Source organism: Aotus nancymaae, unplaced genomic scaffold (assembly GCF_030222135.1).
Source record: "Aotus nancymaae isolate 86718 unplaced genomic scaffold, 86718_ANA_hifiasm-v0.15.2.pri h1tg000076l, whole genome shotgun sequence".
Lineage (NCBI taxonomy): Eukaryota > Metazoa > Chordata > Mammalia > Primates > Aotidae > Aotus > Aotus nancymaae.
The window spans coordinates 5,544,138-5,561,317 of NW_026988491.1; the positions used below are offsets into that span (position 1 = coordinate 5,544,138).

The 17,180-nt window shown below is 47.0% G+C and overlaps 1 protein-coding gene across 2 annotated transcripts in view; it reads left to right on the plus strand.

Moving 5' to 3' along the window:
* Positions 1-9,599: 9,599 nt before the first annotated feature.
* The window catches only part of OSBP2 (oxysterol binding protein 2), a 199,717-nt gene continuing 192,136 nt past the window's right edge, over positions 9,600-17,180 (plus strand). The window contains exon 1 of one of the 2 annotated variants that reach the window (XM_064367900.1): positions 9,600-10,279. In XM_064367900.1, the coding sequence (XP_064223970.1) occupies positions 9,636-10,279 (644 nt within the window). In that variant the 5' untranslated portion in view covers positions 9,600-9,635. The remainder of the gene's footprint in view (positions 10,280-17,180) is intronic. The other variant, XM_012471364.3, reaches the window with a different exon arrangement.

The window sequence follows — 17,180 nt, forward strand, 5'->3', positions numbered from 1 at the left end:
ATTTTGGGAGGCTGAGGCAGATGGATCACTTGAGGTCAGGAGTTCAAGACCAGCCTGGACAATGTGGGTAAAACCCTGTCTTTACCAAAAATACAAAAACTAGCTATGCATGGGGGCTTGCACCTGTATTCCCAGCTACTCTGGAGGTTAAGGCGGGAGAATTGCTTGAACCTGGGAGACAGATGTTGCAGTGAGCTGAGATCGTGCCACTGCACTCCAGTCTAGGTGACAGAGTGAGACTCCATCTCAAAACAAAAACCAAAACAATAAGTGCTTGGAATATGAAGAGAGGGTGAGAGCTGGCATGATGGATGAAATGGGTTGGGGCAGCAGCTGAGAACATTCTAATAGTGGACTTTAGGGAAGTTGGGAGCCAGTGGCCTGAAAGAAGATAGGGAATCTTTGGGTTCAAAGTCAACAGGTTATAGTGGAGGGTGGGAGGGGAAGCGGTAACTAAAATGGAGGATTTTAATTAGCTGGGTGTGATGGCACATGCCTGTAGTCTCAGGTACTCAGGAGGCTGAGGCACAAGAATTGCTTGAACGTGGGAGATGGAGGCTGCAGTGAACCAAGATTGAGCCATTGCACTCCAGCCTGGGCAACAGAGCAAGACTCCATCTCAAAACAAAATAAATAGTCTGGGTGTGGTGGCTCACGCCTATTATCTCACTTTGGGAGGCCAAGGTGGGCAGATCACAAGGTCAGGAGATTGAGACCATCTGGCTAACACAGTGAAACCCTGTCTCTACTAAAAATACACACACACACACACACACACAATTACCAGGCCATGGTGGCAGGCACCTGTAGTCCCAGCTACTCAGGAGGGCGAGGCAGGAGAATTGCTTGATCCCAGGAGGCGGAGGTTGCAGTGAGCCCAGATCATGCCACTACACTCCAGCCTTGGCGACAGAGCGAGACTGTGTCTCAAAAAATAAATTAATTAAATTAAAAGATTTTTTATTTTTTGAGACAGAGTTTTGCTCTTGTTGCCCAGGTTGGAGTGCGATGACATGATCTTTGCTCACTGCAACCTCCGCCTCCCAGGTTCAGGTGATTCTCCTGCTTCAGCCTCCCAAGTAGCTGGGATTACAGGTGCCTGCCCTCACACATGGCTAATTTTTGTATTTTTAGTAGAGACGGGGGTTTCACCACATTGGCCAGGCTGGTCTGGAACTCCTGACCTCAGGTGATCCTCCTGCCTCGGCCTCCCACAGTGCTAGGATTACAGGCATGAACCACCGAGAATGGGGCATTTATTCCTTAAACTGGTTAGTGAGCCCATGGCTGTCTTGTATTGTTATTCTTATGCCTTACACATGTTTTACCATATTCTATTGTATATACTCAGTGTATAATAAACACAGACTCACACAGAACCTGGGGTGGTAGGGATAGCAGCTCCAGCCCACTGCCATTTCTCTCTCCCACTGGTTTGCAAAGTACAGGTACCATTTCTTCTCCCCAGGCAAAAAAAAACATAGCTCTTCTCTAAGGAGAAAATTGATGTGTTTATCTGAGATCAGCTGGGGCTTGTAGTGTGGATGCTGGCCCCATAGAATCGAGCCCTCCTGGCTCTGTTATTGATGATGGTGCCTGGTCCCCTTCACATGGCTTCCAGCCATATATTCTCATTTGGTGAAGGGACCAAATTAAGATAGACTGAATTGGATAATAGCTAAGGAAACCTACGCCAGGTTATTTTACAAGGCACTTGGTAACAGGCCTACAGCCAGAAAGTGGCAGACCTGGAATTTGAGCCTTCCAAATGTGTGCCTTTAGCTACATGCTGCCCTGCCTCCCACTTAGTGCCAGTTCTGAAGGGGGGTGTGGCCCAAGCCACTCTGGATCTTTCCTGAATAAAATGAGACACACACCAGTATCTGTTTTTGGATCTGTGGCTACAAGCTCATAGGAGAACCTGTCTGGATTTTGGAATGAAGACCAGATGGCTTCTGGGAGACCTGGGTTTTTTTTGTTTTTTTTTTTTAGACAGAGTTTCACTCTAGTTGCCCAGGCTGAAGTGCAATTGCACGATCTCAGCTCACTGCAACCTCCACCTCCTGGGTTCAAGTGATTCTCCTGCCTCAGCCTCCCGAGTAGCTGGGATTACAGCATGCGCCACCACGTCCAGCTAATTTTGTATTTTTAGTAGAGATGGGGTTTCTCCATGATGGTCAGGGTGGTCTCGAACTTCTGATCTCAGATGATCCACCCGCCTTGGCCTTTCAAAGTGCTGGGACTACAGGCATGAGACACTGTGCTTGGCCGAGACCTGGGTTTTTATCCAGTCGATGTGACTTGGACTCGGGCAGAGGGGGCAGTGGTACCTGCCATCTCACAAGGCTAACCTCAGGTGGAAGTGATGGCTGTGGGCAGTTCTGCAAAACAACGATGATCAGCTACTCCAGAGCCTTCCAGCCCAAGGGGACTTTGCTCCTTGCCATATTTTAGTTTTTCTTTCTCCTGAGGCTCTCAGGGACAGTCTGGCAGGGTTTGTTTTGGGTGGGCAGGCATCTTGGGGCTGGAGACCCAGGTCTGTATTCTTTTACTGCACAGGCAAACAGGTTTTGGGACTAGAGAAACTTCTGTTTGAATATTGGTTCCCCATTTGCCAGCGGTGTGACTCTGGGCAGGCCTCTTCAGATCTGTGAGCCTTGATTTCCTCTTACATAAACATGGGGGTCCTGAAACCAGTCATACAGGGTCGTTGTAAGGGTGGGCGATGATGTATGTAAAAGGACTTACATTGGTAAAAACAAAAGCATTTTATAGTAATTTACTTTTTTTCTTTTTTTTAATAGAGACAGGGTTTCACCATGTTGGTCAGGCTGGTCTTGAACTACTGACTTCAGGTGATCTGCCTGCCTCAGCCTCCCAAAGTGCTGGGATTACAGGTGTGAGCCACCACGCCCGGCCTGTTTGTTTTTGAGACCAAGTCTTGCTCTGTCACCCAGGCTGGAGTGCGGTGGTGTGACCTTGGCTCACTGCAACCTCCACCTTCCAGGTTCAAGTGATCCTCTCACCTCAGCTTCCTGAGTAGCTGGGACTACATGTGTGAACCATCATGCCTGGCTAATTTTTGTATTTTTAGTAGAGACAGGGTTTCACCATGTTGGCCAGGCTGTTACCATGTTGGCCTAGCCTGGAAACTTCAACTTTAAACAAAATAATGTATAATAAAACCAATTTTGCCATAGGCTAATTGATATAAACGAGGGCTAAGTTCTTATTGCAATTTCTTGCCACAAAAACATCACCAAAATTCTAAATAAAGATCTAAAACACTTCTAATATTAAATATTGAAATAAATGTTAGCTATATATACACTTAAGAAACATGAGGCCATTGCTCACACCTGTAATCCCAGCACTTTGGGAGACTGAGGCAGGTGGATCACCTGAGGTCCGGAGTTCCAGACCAGCCTGGCCAACATGGTGAAACCCTGTGTCTTCTAAAAAAAAAAATACAAAAATTAGCTAGGTGTGATGGCGTTCATCTCCCAACTACTTGGGAGGCTGAGGCAGGAGAATCGCTTGAACTTGGGAGGCGGAGGTTTCAGTGAGCCTAGATTATGCTATTGTACTCCAGCCTGTGTGAGAGAGCGGTACTCTTGCCTCAAAAAAAAAAAAAAAAAAAAAAAAAGAATAAAAGAAAAGAAAAGAAACATGAATAAAAAACAAGTAAGGTAATTATTTGCCTGCTTATTCCAGTTAAGGTTCGTGAGTGGCCAGAGCCTATCCCAGCAGCTCAGGGCACAAGGCAGGAGCCAACCCTGGACAAGATGCCATTCCGTGGCAGGGCACACACATTCACACTCATTCAGACTGGGACCATTTAGACACGCCAGTGAACCTAACATGCATGTCTTTGGGATGTGGGAAGAAATCAGATTACCTGGAGAAAACCCACATAGACCTGGGGAGAACATGCAAACCCCACAAGACAGTGGCTCCCTGCTGGGAATCGATTTTTTTTTTCATCAACATCATTATTAATATTACTATTAGTTTTTGAGACACAGGCTCCTTCTGTCACCCAAGCTGGAGTGTAGTGGCACAATCTCAGCTCACTGCAACCTCCGCCTCCCAGGTTCAAGCGATTCTCCTGCCTCAGCCTCCCGAGTAGCTGGGACTACAGGCATGTGCCACTATGCCCAGCTAATTTTTGTGTTTTTAGTAGTAACAAGGTTTTGCCATGTTGATCAGGCTGGTCTTGAACTCCTGACCTCAGGTGATCCACCTGCCTCAAACTCCCAAAGTGATTGGATTACAGGCATAAGCCACCATGCCTGGCTGTATTTTTTTTAATGACTGGTTTGTTTGAATCAGGATTAAAATAAAGTTCACACATTGTATCTGGTTGATATGTCTTTTTAAACTTGATAACATTTTCCGATTCACATCCTTTTTTAGGCCATTTATTGAATAAAACTGGTCATTAGGAGGCAGATTTTTCTAATTTTGGATCTGACTGATTGACTCCTTGGGTCATTTAGCATATTCCTCTGTCCCCTGCATTTGAAAAGTACTGTTCAAACTAAAAACTAAACAGGTTTAGTTTTTGAATGGAGGGAGGTGGTATAAAAATAATCATAGGTGGTGCTGTTTTTCCTACCTGGTCACATGGAGAGGCACATAATATCCTGTTGTATTTTGGTAATGCTAAGATCAACAGGTAGAATCAGCTGATGTCAGCCTGATCCTTGATGAAGTTCCCCATCAACCCCATCACTTAGTAACTATGGTGATTGTTACCTTGATCCATTACAGTATTTCATTAGGAGTTGGCAGTTGGGCATGGTGGTGCATGCCTGTAATCTCGGCACTTTGGGAGACTGAGGCGGGTGGATCACCTGAGGTCGGGAGTTCAAGAGTAGCCTGACCAACATGGAGAAACCCCGTCTCTTTTTTTTTAATTTGTTATTTATCTGTTTGCTTTAATAGAGACAGGGTTTCACTATGTTGGCCAGGATGGCTTAGATCTCTTGACCTTGTGATCCGCCTGCCTCAGCCTCCCAAAGTGCTGGGATTACTCATGCTCCCAGGCATGAGCCACTGCGCCTGGCGAGAAACCCCATCTCTACTAAAAAAATACAAAATTAGCCGGACGTGGTGGTACATGCCTGTAATCCCAGCTACTTGGGAGGCTGAGGCAGGAGAATTGCTTGAACCCAGGAGGCAGAGGTTGCTGTGAGCTGAGATCGTGCCATTGCACTCCAGCCTGGGCAACAAGAGCGAAACTCTGTCTCAAAAAACAAAATAAGAGCAGTTGGCAAAGATCATTTTTTTTCCTAATTCTGTAATTCTTTCTGCATTTATTATTTTTATTTATTATTATTATTTTTTCAGACAGGGTCTTGATCTGTCACCCAGGCTGGAGTGCAGTGGCATGATCTCTGCTTACTGCAACCTCCACCTTCCAAGCTCACGTAATCCTCCCACTTCAGCCTCCTGAGTAGCTGGGATCACAGGCACATGCCACCACACCGAGCTAACTTTTGTATTTTTTGTAGAGATGGGTTTTTACTATGTTGCTCAGGCTGGCCTCAAACTCCTGGACTCAGGCAATTCACCTATCTTGGCCTCCCAAACTGGTGGGATTACAGGCGTGAGCCACTGCATGGGGCCTCCTTCTGCATTTATTAGCTATTTTTTTTCCTTTGTAGAGATGGGGTCTCACTATGTTGCCCAAGCTGGTTTTGAGCTTCTGGACTCAAGGGATCCAGCTGCCTTGGCCTCCCAGTGTGGGATTATAGGCGTGAGCCACTGCACCTGATCTAGCTAATTCTTCTATATGCATTTTTCCTTCATGAACTCTTCATTACTATGAGATACAGTTTCAACAACTAGGATAGGATACAGACTTAATTCTTTCCCTTTATCAATTTTCAAAATAATGAATGGGTACTGTGGTAACCTCTACATATGACCAATAAGGTGGGTTTTTGTTTTAGTTTTGTTTTTTTTTTTCTGGTAACTTTAGGAACTAGTTTAATTTATGGATTTTTATGTAGTTGAAAATGTTTCAGTTCATTGCAGTCATTATTCTTTTTGCTCATACTCTTCCACCTTTGGCCACTGTGAGCCCCTTTAAGTTGGCTTCTGAGTGCTGCCACAACAGCGGTCTTGAATAGCTTGTTCACTTTCTGGCATGACAAAATGTCCCAGGCAGCCTCATCTTGCGTAGTTCCTGCCCCAGACTTGTAGTCAGTAAAAAATTTCCTTTGTCCCCAGGAGTCTTTCTTTCTGTAGGATAAAGAGCATCCCTCACTGTGTGGTGTCCACCCAACTCTCTGTGCCATCTCCTGTCTTACTCTTCCAAATACGATGAGCTATATTTATTCCTTCCCAGACAAGCTGTTCACTCCCAACGTAGGACTTAGGGTACGCTGGTTCCTTCACCTTGAATGCCCTTTCACTCCTTATCCCTTGGACTCAATGCAAACATTGTCCCTTCTGTGACTCCTTCTTCACTCACTCTGGCAGAACTAATGAAGATGGCAGGCCCTGTCATCTTAGGGAGCTTGGCAATTTACTGTAGCAGTCAAAACATATCCTTAAGTATTTGTCTACTAGACAGCTTCCCTCCTTAAGGGTTGCAAACACATCTGATGCATACATAGCAGGCACTGAGCTTTGCCCATTGTGGCTATTTCCCAGGCTTGTCAACTTTGGTCTCATCTCCTGCTCTGGCCTCTGTTTAGTTCATTTCACCAAATATTTCACAGAGAACTCTCTAGTAAATGACTAGAGAATATTTACTGAGCACTTACTATGTCAAATATGTTTTACATACATGATTTATTACAACCCAAGAGGTAACTGTTATTATCCTCATTTTACAGATGAGCAAGTGGAAGCTCAATGGGGTCACTGAAGGACCCACAGCAAGGGAGTGGCCAAGCTGGCATTTCTTTAGTAGGTCCGATTCCTGAAGCCCTAGATGTTTCCTCCACATCACTGTCCATCAACATGTGCTCCATGATCCACCCACATGCAAAACCCATGGGAAATCATTAAAACGCATGTTCCTGGCCAGGCCAGGTGGTTCATGCCTGTAATCCTAGCACTTTGGGAGGCCAAGGTGGATGGATCACCTGAGGTCAGGAGTTTGAGACCAGCCTGGCCAACATGGCGAAACCCGTCTCTACTAAAAATACAAAAATTTTCTGGGTGTGGTGGCACATGACTGTAGTCATAGCTACTTGGGAGGCTGAGGTACAAGAATCGCTTGAACCCAGGAGGTGGAATTTGCAGTGAGCTGAGATCATGCCACTGTACTCCAGCCTGGACAAAAAAGTGAGATTCCATCTCTAAATAAATAAATAAATGTGTGTTCCTGGCTGGGCGAGATGGCTCATGCCTGTAATCCCAACAACTTGGGAGGCCAAGGGAGAATTCATTGAGCCCAGGAATTTGAGACCAGTATGGGCAATATAGGGAGACTCCATCTCTACAAAAAAAAATTTTTTAAGTTAGCTGAGTGTGGTGGCACATGCCTGCAGTCCCATCTAGTCTAGAGGCTGAGGTGGGAGGACCACTTGACCCCTGGAGGTCAAGGCTGCAGTGAGCCATGAATGCACCACTGCACTCCAGACTAGGTGACAGAGGAAGACCTGGTCTCAAAAATAGAAAAAAGAAAAAGCATGTTCTTGGATTCCACCTCTGACTTACTGGGGATGGAAAAGTGAATTTCTAATAAACCTCCCTTGGGTGATTTTAACAATTATTATTTTGAATAGGTGAAACATACACACAGTGAAACATACACAGTGAAACATACAAAAAGTTCAAAGTGTAAGTGAAAAGCAAGCATTCCACCTCATTTCCCAGTTGTCCAGGTCTGTCCCCCAGTGCACCCAGAGGCAATCTCCTTTCCTTGGGGTGACTCAGCACACTGAAGTTTGAGGGTCACCGTCATCCATATGGAATAGATCAAGATGGGCAGCTCTCTGCACTCCAGAGCTCACAGCAAAATAGCAGGTAAGACCACCATTCAAAGACAAGTGTCTGAGGAAGGGGGTCTTAAAGTCATCAGCAAAGATGCCAGGGGCACCTGTTCAGTGCATGTCTGCACCTCATATTTCTAGGACCTTCCAATCTGCTTCCTTCTGGGGACCACTTGATGTAGGAGGCAGACCCTACACAGGTTATCTTGTCACAAGAAAAGATCAGGAATGAATAGGTGGGTAAAGGGAGAGTAAGACGTGATGATGAGCTAAGGGGAGCTTGCAGACAGGTCTAAGCTGGAAAGGTCAGGACAGAAACCCAATATGCAATCTTTCCATTTGTATTTCTGATTATTTGTAGTAACCATCAACTTTCCCCATTTGGATAAATTCATAAGAAAAAAAATCACCGATGCCTGGACACAGTGGCTCACGCCTGTAATCCTAACACTTTGGGAGGCTGAGATGGGCGGATCACCTGAGGCCAAGAGTTCAAGACCAGCCTGACCAACATGGTGAAACCTTGTCTCTAGTAAAAATACAAAACTTAGCTGGTTGTGGTGCGTGTACCTGTAATCCCAGCTACTAGGAAGGCCAAGGGGGGAGAATCGCTTGAACCTGGGAGGCGGAGGCTGCAGTGAGCCCAGATCAGCCACTGCATTCCAGCCTAGGAGACCCAGTGAGACTCCGTCCATTAAAAAAAAAAGCAAAAAGCAAAAAGCAAAAAAAGTCACTGATGTTTTAACCATTCTGGGGTCACAGCCTCCTTTGGGAATCTCATGAAAACTGTGACCTACTCTGGAAAAACGCACAGATAAGTAAACCTCCGCAACTACTGCGGAAGCCTCACAGCCAGCCAGCCTACCCAGGGATCCCGGGAGGTCCAAGTTAAGAACCCTGGTTTGAGATGGGTTTCTTGTACTGAAACGATTGGTTTACAAAGTCTTCCCGTATTTGTTTCGAGAACCCGAACAATGTCGACACTTGTAGCGAAGGTCCCTGGCATGAACCGTAGGCCAGCTGGCTCAGGAGGTGGAGGCGGCGGGGGCGGCGGCTTAGGGCCGCCGCTCCCGGTGGCAGCAGGAACGACCCACAGGCAGGTAATGGCTGCTATGGGAGGCGGGGGCGTCATCCTCAGCTTTGAGCCCCACCCGGACTGGGGCTCCTGTGCATCGTGCGCATTTCATGGCCTCTGGGTGCCGTACCTGCTTCCCGCCCGGCTTTCCTGGGTGGCGGAGAGCGAACCCATCCCAGCCTGGATTGGGGGAGGGGGCGTCGGCGCAGGGCCCCGTGGGCAGAGCTGCGCTGGGAGCCGGCGGGCTCCGCATTCATCATTGTTCCTCCAGCGCCTGGCACGAGCTGAGCCGCAGCAGGGACCGTGGCCTGAAGCGCACCATCTCCTCCGCGTCTCCCGCCCGCCCGCCGAGCTCTCCGCCCACAGGTGTTTCCAAGGCTCCTTCCACCGGCCGGACCGACGGCGCACCCGAGGTCAAACCTGGCCCCCGGCTGGCCGAGAGCACCGCAGCCGGCGGGCGCTGGCGGGCGCGGGGCGCACGGGGCCGCGGAGGGACCCGCGCGCGCCCCCGCCTCGCGCCGCGCGCACGTGACTGCGCCCCCGGCCCCGCCCCCGGCCTGCCCCCCGCCCCCACTGGCCGCTCGGCCGCGCGCGGGTCGGCCGGTTCTATGGGGAAAGCGGCCGCTCCGAGCAGAGGCGCCGGCTGCGGCGGCCGCTCTCGCGGACTCTCGTCGCTGTTCACGGTCGTCCCCTGCCTGTCGTGCCACACGGCGGCGCCGGGCATGAGCTCTTCCACATCCGGCTCTGGGCCAGAGCCCAAGCCCCATCTCCAGCCGGTGCCCGAACCGGAGCGGGGACCGCTGTCAGAACAGGTGTCAGAGGCAGTTTCGGAGGCAGCGCCAAGATCGGACCCTGTGTCCGACACGACGTCTGAGCCGGAGCCAGGGGCTGGGCAGGCATCGGAACTGCTGCAGGGGTCGCCGCCAGGGTCAGATTCAAGTTCAGGTGTAGGGGCTGGGCCTTTCACCAAGACCGCATCAGAGCCGCTCTCCCGGGCAGTGGGGAGCGTGCCCTTTCTCAGACCCGAGTCGGGGTCGCTGCCAGCGTTAAAGCCCTTGCCTGTTCTGCGACCAGGACAGGCGAAGACTCCTGTTGGGGTTTCAATGTCGGGGTCTGGTACGACCTCCAGTGCCCCACTGGCCTTAATGCCTCTGGAGAGTTTCGAGGGCTGGCTCCTCAAGTGGACCAACTATCTGAAGGGCTACCAGCGCCGCTGGTTCGTGCTGGGCAATGGCTTGCTCTCTTACTACAGGTATGGAAGCGCCAGCGTGGGACATGGGTTTGGAGGGTGGTGATGCTGCAGTGATGGTGATGGAGGGCCTCCAGGGTTGGGGGACACTGCCACTAGTCTAGGGATGTTTAGGGGCACGTGCTCCAGCAGGACAAGACAAACTTCTGGCCCACCACCAAGGGCTGGGGGCCTTGACCTCTGACAAGGGTGAATGTGATCTGTGGACATGACCTCTGGCAAGCTTGGGTTTTTTGGTGAGTGGGGAGGTGGAGTAAGGGAGTGATTGGGGCTTCAGTCTTCTTCTGCTTGGCGGTTGTGGGGCTTGGGGCAGCTAGCTAGAGTCAGCTCCTCAAAGTCCTTGCCCTTTCTGGTTTGGGAGCTAACATCATTGTGTGTTTGGGACTGAGGGAGACAGTCACCTTGTTCAGTCCTTGGGACCCACACTCTTAGGAAGGGCTGCTTCTTATTCCCTCCTGGGGCAGTTACTCCCACCTTTTCTGATGCTTCTGGTTGCCAGGCCTTGGGCTCACTGCAGACTCACAGATGTATTAGACACGGCTCCTGGCCCTCAGAAGCCCATCTTGGCATTTTGCGGAGAACCAGGAAGTGTTTTGCTGTCCTCCCTTTTTATTCCAGAAGCAGCATGGGATTCACAATTGAAGTTCAGCTGTGAGAGAGCTAACACTATTTTCCCACTGAAGCTGGTTGAAAGTCGGAGGTTACTGAAGCCTTCCTTTCCTTTCTAACTGGCTGGTCCCTGGGTATGCTTTCTGGGGATGGGTGGTTTAAGCCTTGAGATCTCAGATCAGTCTATGCCAGTGGTTCTCAAACCTGAGTGTGCATCAGCATTCCCTGAAGGGCTTGTTGGAACACAGAGTGCTGAGCCTCCCCACTGAGTTTCTGTTGCAGTGGGCCTGGGGGAAGGGCCTGAGATTGGGCTTTGCCAATAACTTCCCAGGTGAGGCCAGTGATGCTGGTCCAGGACTACACTCTGAGTAGTATTGCTTCATTGTTGCCCACAGAATGGCCTTGACTTGCTGTTGCAGAAATTCAGGTCACTTCATTCACTTCATTCAGCCAAGTATCCCTTCAAGTCACCCGCTACAGGGTTTGTTGTTGTTGTTGTTGTTGTTTTTGAGATGGAGTCTTGCTCTGTTGTCCAGGCTGGAGAGCAGTGGCGAAATCTTGGCTCACTGCAACCTTCACCACCCCCTCCCCCAGGTTCAAGCAATTCTTCTACCTCAGCCTCCTGAGTAGTTGGGATTACAGGTGCCTGCCACCACACCTGGCTAAATATTTTTGTATTTTTAGTAGAGACGGGGTTTCACTATGTTGCCCAGGCTGGTTTCAAACTCCTGACCTCAGGTGATCCACCTGCCTCGGCCTCCCAGAGTGCTAGGATTATAGGCATCAGCCACCGCGCCTGTCCTGTCCTGTCTTAAAAATGAGGAATTCTAAGGTTTGACAGGGAGACAGAGCCCATTATCCAAAGTCACTGGCCCTGTAGGCAGTAGAGAGGGATTCTGAACTCCAACATCTGGGCCTGTCCCAAATATGTCCTGATACCCACTCACCTTTGAGTTCCGCATTTCTGTGTTACCTCTATTTACCACGTACTACTAAACTGAAGAGGTGAAGGTAATGTTTGTAAGTATAGCGTCCCACAGTGGCAGGAGTGCCTGGTTTTAGTGGAAGTAAAACCTGACCTCATGCTTTTGGGTTTTAATTGGAAGAGCAAAGATGTCCGTCTTCTTTTCTTAAAATAATACATGTAGACAGTTGACATTTCAAAGTAATCTCAACTATGCAGATTCTCTGGGTAACTAAGAAAAATTCTTGCTGCTTGCTGATAATGTTGTGAAGATAAATGCTAGTGTTGGGGGAGGAGGGAGGAAGACCAAGTTTCCTGTGTGTGTGTGTCACAGTCCAGCTCTGCAATTTCCTTTTCGGACTTTTCGAGATTCTAAGGTAGATCAGATTGTTGCTGACCTCACCCAAGTGGAATGAATGACTCCTGACGTTTATCCAACCCTGTGCCCTCATTTCATTCCATGCAAGGTTGACCAGGAAAGGGGAACTGAGGCTGAATGAATGTGGCCTCCCTAGAGGCAGCCAGCTTGCAGGCAGTGTGTCCAAATGCCACCAGAGATAAGTTTATGTGCAGAAAAGGCCCTTCTGAGGTGCAGTTGGGATTGTCACTTCAGATGTTTGACACCGCTTTCCTGTTCCCACTTCTGATCTGAATCCCCCACTTCTAGAACAGGCCATCCTGCCAGCTGGGATCAAGGACTGAGCATCCTCCAGCTCTGTCACATAGCCCTGACAGCAGCAGGGTGGGTTCTCAGATGCTCCACCTGTGCCCAGAGCCACACACGTGTGTTATCTCCTCCAGCCCTCTCCAGACACTCAGCTCTCAGTAGTTGGCCAAGTGCGTGCTGCTGGGGATAGAGGCAAGATTAGGGTGCTTTTGAGTTGGAAACAGTGAAATAATTTTTAAATTCACGATCTCTTTTCCTTAGGGGATGGTAGAGTCAAGCTCACCTTCTGGGCAATGTGGTTGGTGAAGAAGGAATTAGAGCTACTTCTCTTGCTAACTTCCCTTTTGGAAAGACCACTCAACTTTTTAATTTTTTTTTTTTGAGATGCAGTCTCGCTCTGTTGCCATGCTGGAGTGCAATGGCACAATCTTAGCTCACGCCAATCTCTGTCTCCCAGGTTCAAGCGATTTCCCTGTCTCAGCCTCCCAAGTAGCTGGGATTACAGGCGCGTACCACCATACCTGGCTAATTTTTTGTATTTTAGTAGAGACAGGGTTTCACCATGTTGGCCAGAATGGTCTCAAATTCCTGACCTCGTTATCTGACTGCTTTAGCTTCCCAAAGTGCTGAGATTACAGGTGTGAGCCACCGCACCTGGCCAACTTTTAAATTTTTAACTAAGTGAAGCTTGGTGTTTGGAGAAAATGTGGGCACCTATTTTTTGTGCCCCCTGCCATCCTATCCCATTTTCTGGCCTCCCCTCCTCCAGGATAGCCACAATTCCAAGTCCTGGTCACTGTCCCCCTTTTGCCCCCTTTTATTTAGTTTTATCTCATCTAGACATAATTTTTAAGAGCCCATATTTTTTATTGCTTTTTTTTTTTTTTTTTTTTGAGACAGAGTCTTGTACCATTGCCCAGGCTAGAGCACAGTGGCACGATCTTGGCTTACTACACCATCCCACTCTTAGGTTCCAGTGATTCTCATGCCTCAGCCTCCCAAGTAGCTGGGATCACAGACGTGTGCTATCATGCCCAGCTAATTTTTTTGTATTTTTAGTATACAAGGTTTCATTACATTGGCCAGACTGGTCTCAAACTCCTGGCCTCAGGTGACCACCCACCTCAGCCTCCCAAAGTACTGGAATTATAGGCATGAGCCACTGCACCCGGCTATGCAGTCATCTTTAACCTTATTTTTTAAAGAGTTTCTAATATATAGAGTATATTATTTTTATGGGACTTATTTTGACTATTGTATAAAGTCCAGGGTGCAAATGTAGTACCTTTTACTTACACATTTTCCTGATGATGGGTGACTACAAAAATTCTTGTATGTGTGCAGGAATTTTTCTTGGGTATAATTGCTGGGTTGTAGAGAATTCTGAATGTTCATCTTATGTAATGCCAAACTGTTTCCCAAAGCAGTTGCCCAAATTTATATTCCCACCAGTCATGAAAAAGAGATTCTGTGGCTCCTTATCCTTTGCAACACTTGGTGTTGTCAGTGTTGATTTTGCTAATCAAATGGGAACTATGATAGCTCATTGCAGTCTTGACCTGCATTTCAATTTCCATTATTTTTACCTTAATAGCAAAACAGTGGGGGTTTAGATTAAAATTTGTCCTATCAGTGTGACTTCCTCAGATACTTCTGCCCTGGATTTTGCCTGAGAAGCTCATTTGATTGCTTAAGTATGTTCTAAGGGAGAAAGCACATTTTACCAATAGTTGGACTTAGTAACCTTCATATTAGTAGGAATTTTAAAAAATGCTCTTTATAAATATTATCACATGTAAAAAGCATTTCTACGAGATACAGATAATTGTTGGCAGATTTTTACTTCTTTCTGACAATGTGCTGGGAATATAAATAAGATAGAAGACAGATTCTTCTTCCATTACTAGGCATTCTTAATTATATGTTTATTTGGATACTAACAAGGAGAATATAGGAATATGTTTTTTTTGTTCAATGTTGGTTTTTTTTTTTTAATTGCAGGAAATTCCCTTTGAAAAAATTCATACCCGGTTCTTATCTCATAGGGAACATGTGATTCCATAAAATTAGGAAGAATTCCTAAATGATACAGAATTTTTAAAGGTATTGTCCTCAGCAAGTTTTTATGGAGAAAGTGTTCCAAACACCATTTTATCTACATTAATGACAACATTGATTAGGTTAGGCAAACTTCAGTTTTGTTGTATACCAGTTGTCTGTTTGGCAACATTATAAATGATATTTATTTCTTAGGAAATGATTTCAAACAGAAGCATTTTAAATAATTTATTTATTGTTCATACTGACCTATGCTTAGTAATGGCTAAGCCAGTTAGCAAGGAAAGCCTCACAGAAATTAGCCTGGGTCTATAAGAAAGATGGCTGCATTCAAGTGAAAATAAATTTTAAAAGTCCTTGGTAAAAAAAAAAAAAAGTCCTTGGTTAGGCGTGGTGGCTCACACTTGTAATCACAGCACTTTGGGAGGCTGAAGCAGGTGTATCACCTGAGATCAGGAGTTTGAGACAGCTTGACTAACATGGTGAAACCCTGTCTCTGCTAAATAGAAAAAAAAAATTAGCCAGGCATGGTGGCACTCATGCCTGTAATCCCAGCTACTTGGGAGGCTGAGGCAGGAGAATCACTTGTACCCAGGAGGCGGAGGTTGCAGTGAGCTGAGATTGCACTCCAGCTGGGAAACAAGAGTGAAACTATGTCTTAAAAAAAAAAAAAAGAAAAGAAAAGAAAAAGAAAAAACAACAACAAAAAACTCCTTTGGCTGAGGAAGACCACTGAACGCTTGGTGAGCTGCGCCCATTTTGGGACAGTGGCCAGGTAACAGAAGATGGCACACCAAGACATTGTTGCCGCTAGGATAGATTGTATACTCTTCCCATGAACTCAAGTCTCAAAAGCCAAGCATTGTGAAGACTGGGCACCAAGAAATATTGTACTGCTTTCAATGTCAATTTCAATAATACTCAAAGGATGGAGATGGAAAAGACCATCCAGTTGCAAAGTGTCCCTGAAAACATGAAGTTGAGGGTGCAAGTGTGCCGGGTTAGTCCTCACATAATGGGCTGGATACACCAGAAGGCAGCTTTATTGGTTGCAGCTTTAATTTGAAATTATTATTCAGTGTTACATACTCTGAGACTGTTAGGAGGCTGAAAAGGAATGCACCAGTTGATAATGTATAAGCATTTGATGTAGATTTTCTTAACATTTAGCACAGGGTTGTTGCAAAGAGGTGACAAATGGACTAGCAGCATATGTTGAGGAGCACAGTGCACACCAACATTCTTAGCAAGTTCAAGTGACATGAATTGTCATTTTCCCCACTAAACCTGCCTCCCCCTCCTAACTTTCCTCTTTCTATGAATAGCTGAATACCTCTGAGTCATACTTGCTGCCTCTTCCCTCCCTCGTTCCACATCAGATGGAATTTCCAAGCCCTGCCTGTCTTTCTCCTCTAGCTCCTCCTCTCCATCCCAGCTGCCACATCATGGTTCAGGTCTGCCTTCTGCTTACCCGGTGTCCCAGCTTCTGTTCAGGACAGTGCATCCCTGCTGTGGTGCTAGTGTCCCACCTCTATGACCCTGGGGTTGTCTCACCTTCTCCGGGATTCTCTTTCAACAGTACCTTATCCACTGGGTTCGGTGGCTCACACCTGTAATCCCAGCACTTTGGGAGGCCAAGGCAGGTGGATCAACTGAGGTTGTGAGTTCGAGACCAGCCTGGCTAACATGATGAAATCCTTGTCTCCACTAAATATACAAAAATTAGCTGGATGTGGTGGCGTGCACCTGTAATCCCAGCTACTTGGGAGGCTAAGGCATGAGAATTGCTTGAACCCAGGAGGTGGAAGTTGCAGTGAGCCAAGATTGCACCACTGCACTCCAGCTTGGGTGACAGAGCGAGACTCCATCTCAAAAAAAAAAAAAGAAAACTAAACAAACAAACAAAACAAAACAGTACATTCTCCTGTGTAAGCGGATCCCTGCATTGAATTTCTCCTGTTTGAAATACCTAGAGCAGCCCCCTACTGATCCAAAGAACCAGGTCTTCCTCCTCTGGGAATTTACAGGGTGTGTCTGAGCTTTTCTGCAGACAACTTTGTGTCAAGGGGACACCATGGCCAAGTTTGGCATCTTCTTTGTATTCTACATAGAGCCTGGCATAGTACTTGCCACTGATACATCCTCAGTAACTTGGTTGGTCTGTGAATGGATGAGTGATTAAATGAATTAGAGTTGCCTGTGAGTTTATGGGATTTCAGAAAGCCAAGTCTGTTCATGCCAAACTTGGATTTTTCTTAATTTGTCTTCCATTTCAAAAACTTGTTTGCTGCAATAAGACTGGGAAGATAAATTAGAGATTGTAGGCTTAAACCAGGAGGGCAGGAAAAGCAACAGTGGGAATGTGGATATAATGTATTTCTAGGTTTGAATGTGTTGCAGTAGGCTATTCAGTGAACTGAAGTCTTATTTTATTTATTTATTCAGACAGGGTCTCACTCTGTCATCCAGGCTGGAGTGCAGTGGTACAATCTCTCCTCACTTCAACCTCTGCAATTCTCCTAGTTCAGCCTCCTGAGTAGCTGGAATTACAGGCACCCACCACCATTCCCAGCTAATTTTTGTTTTTGTATTTTTTTTTTTTTTTT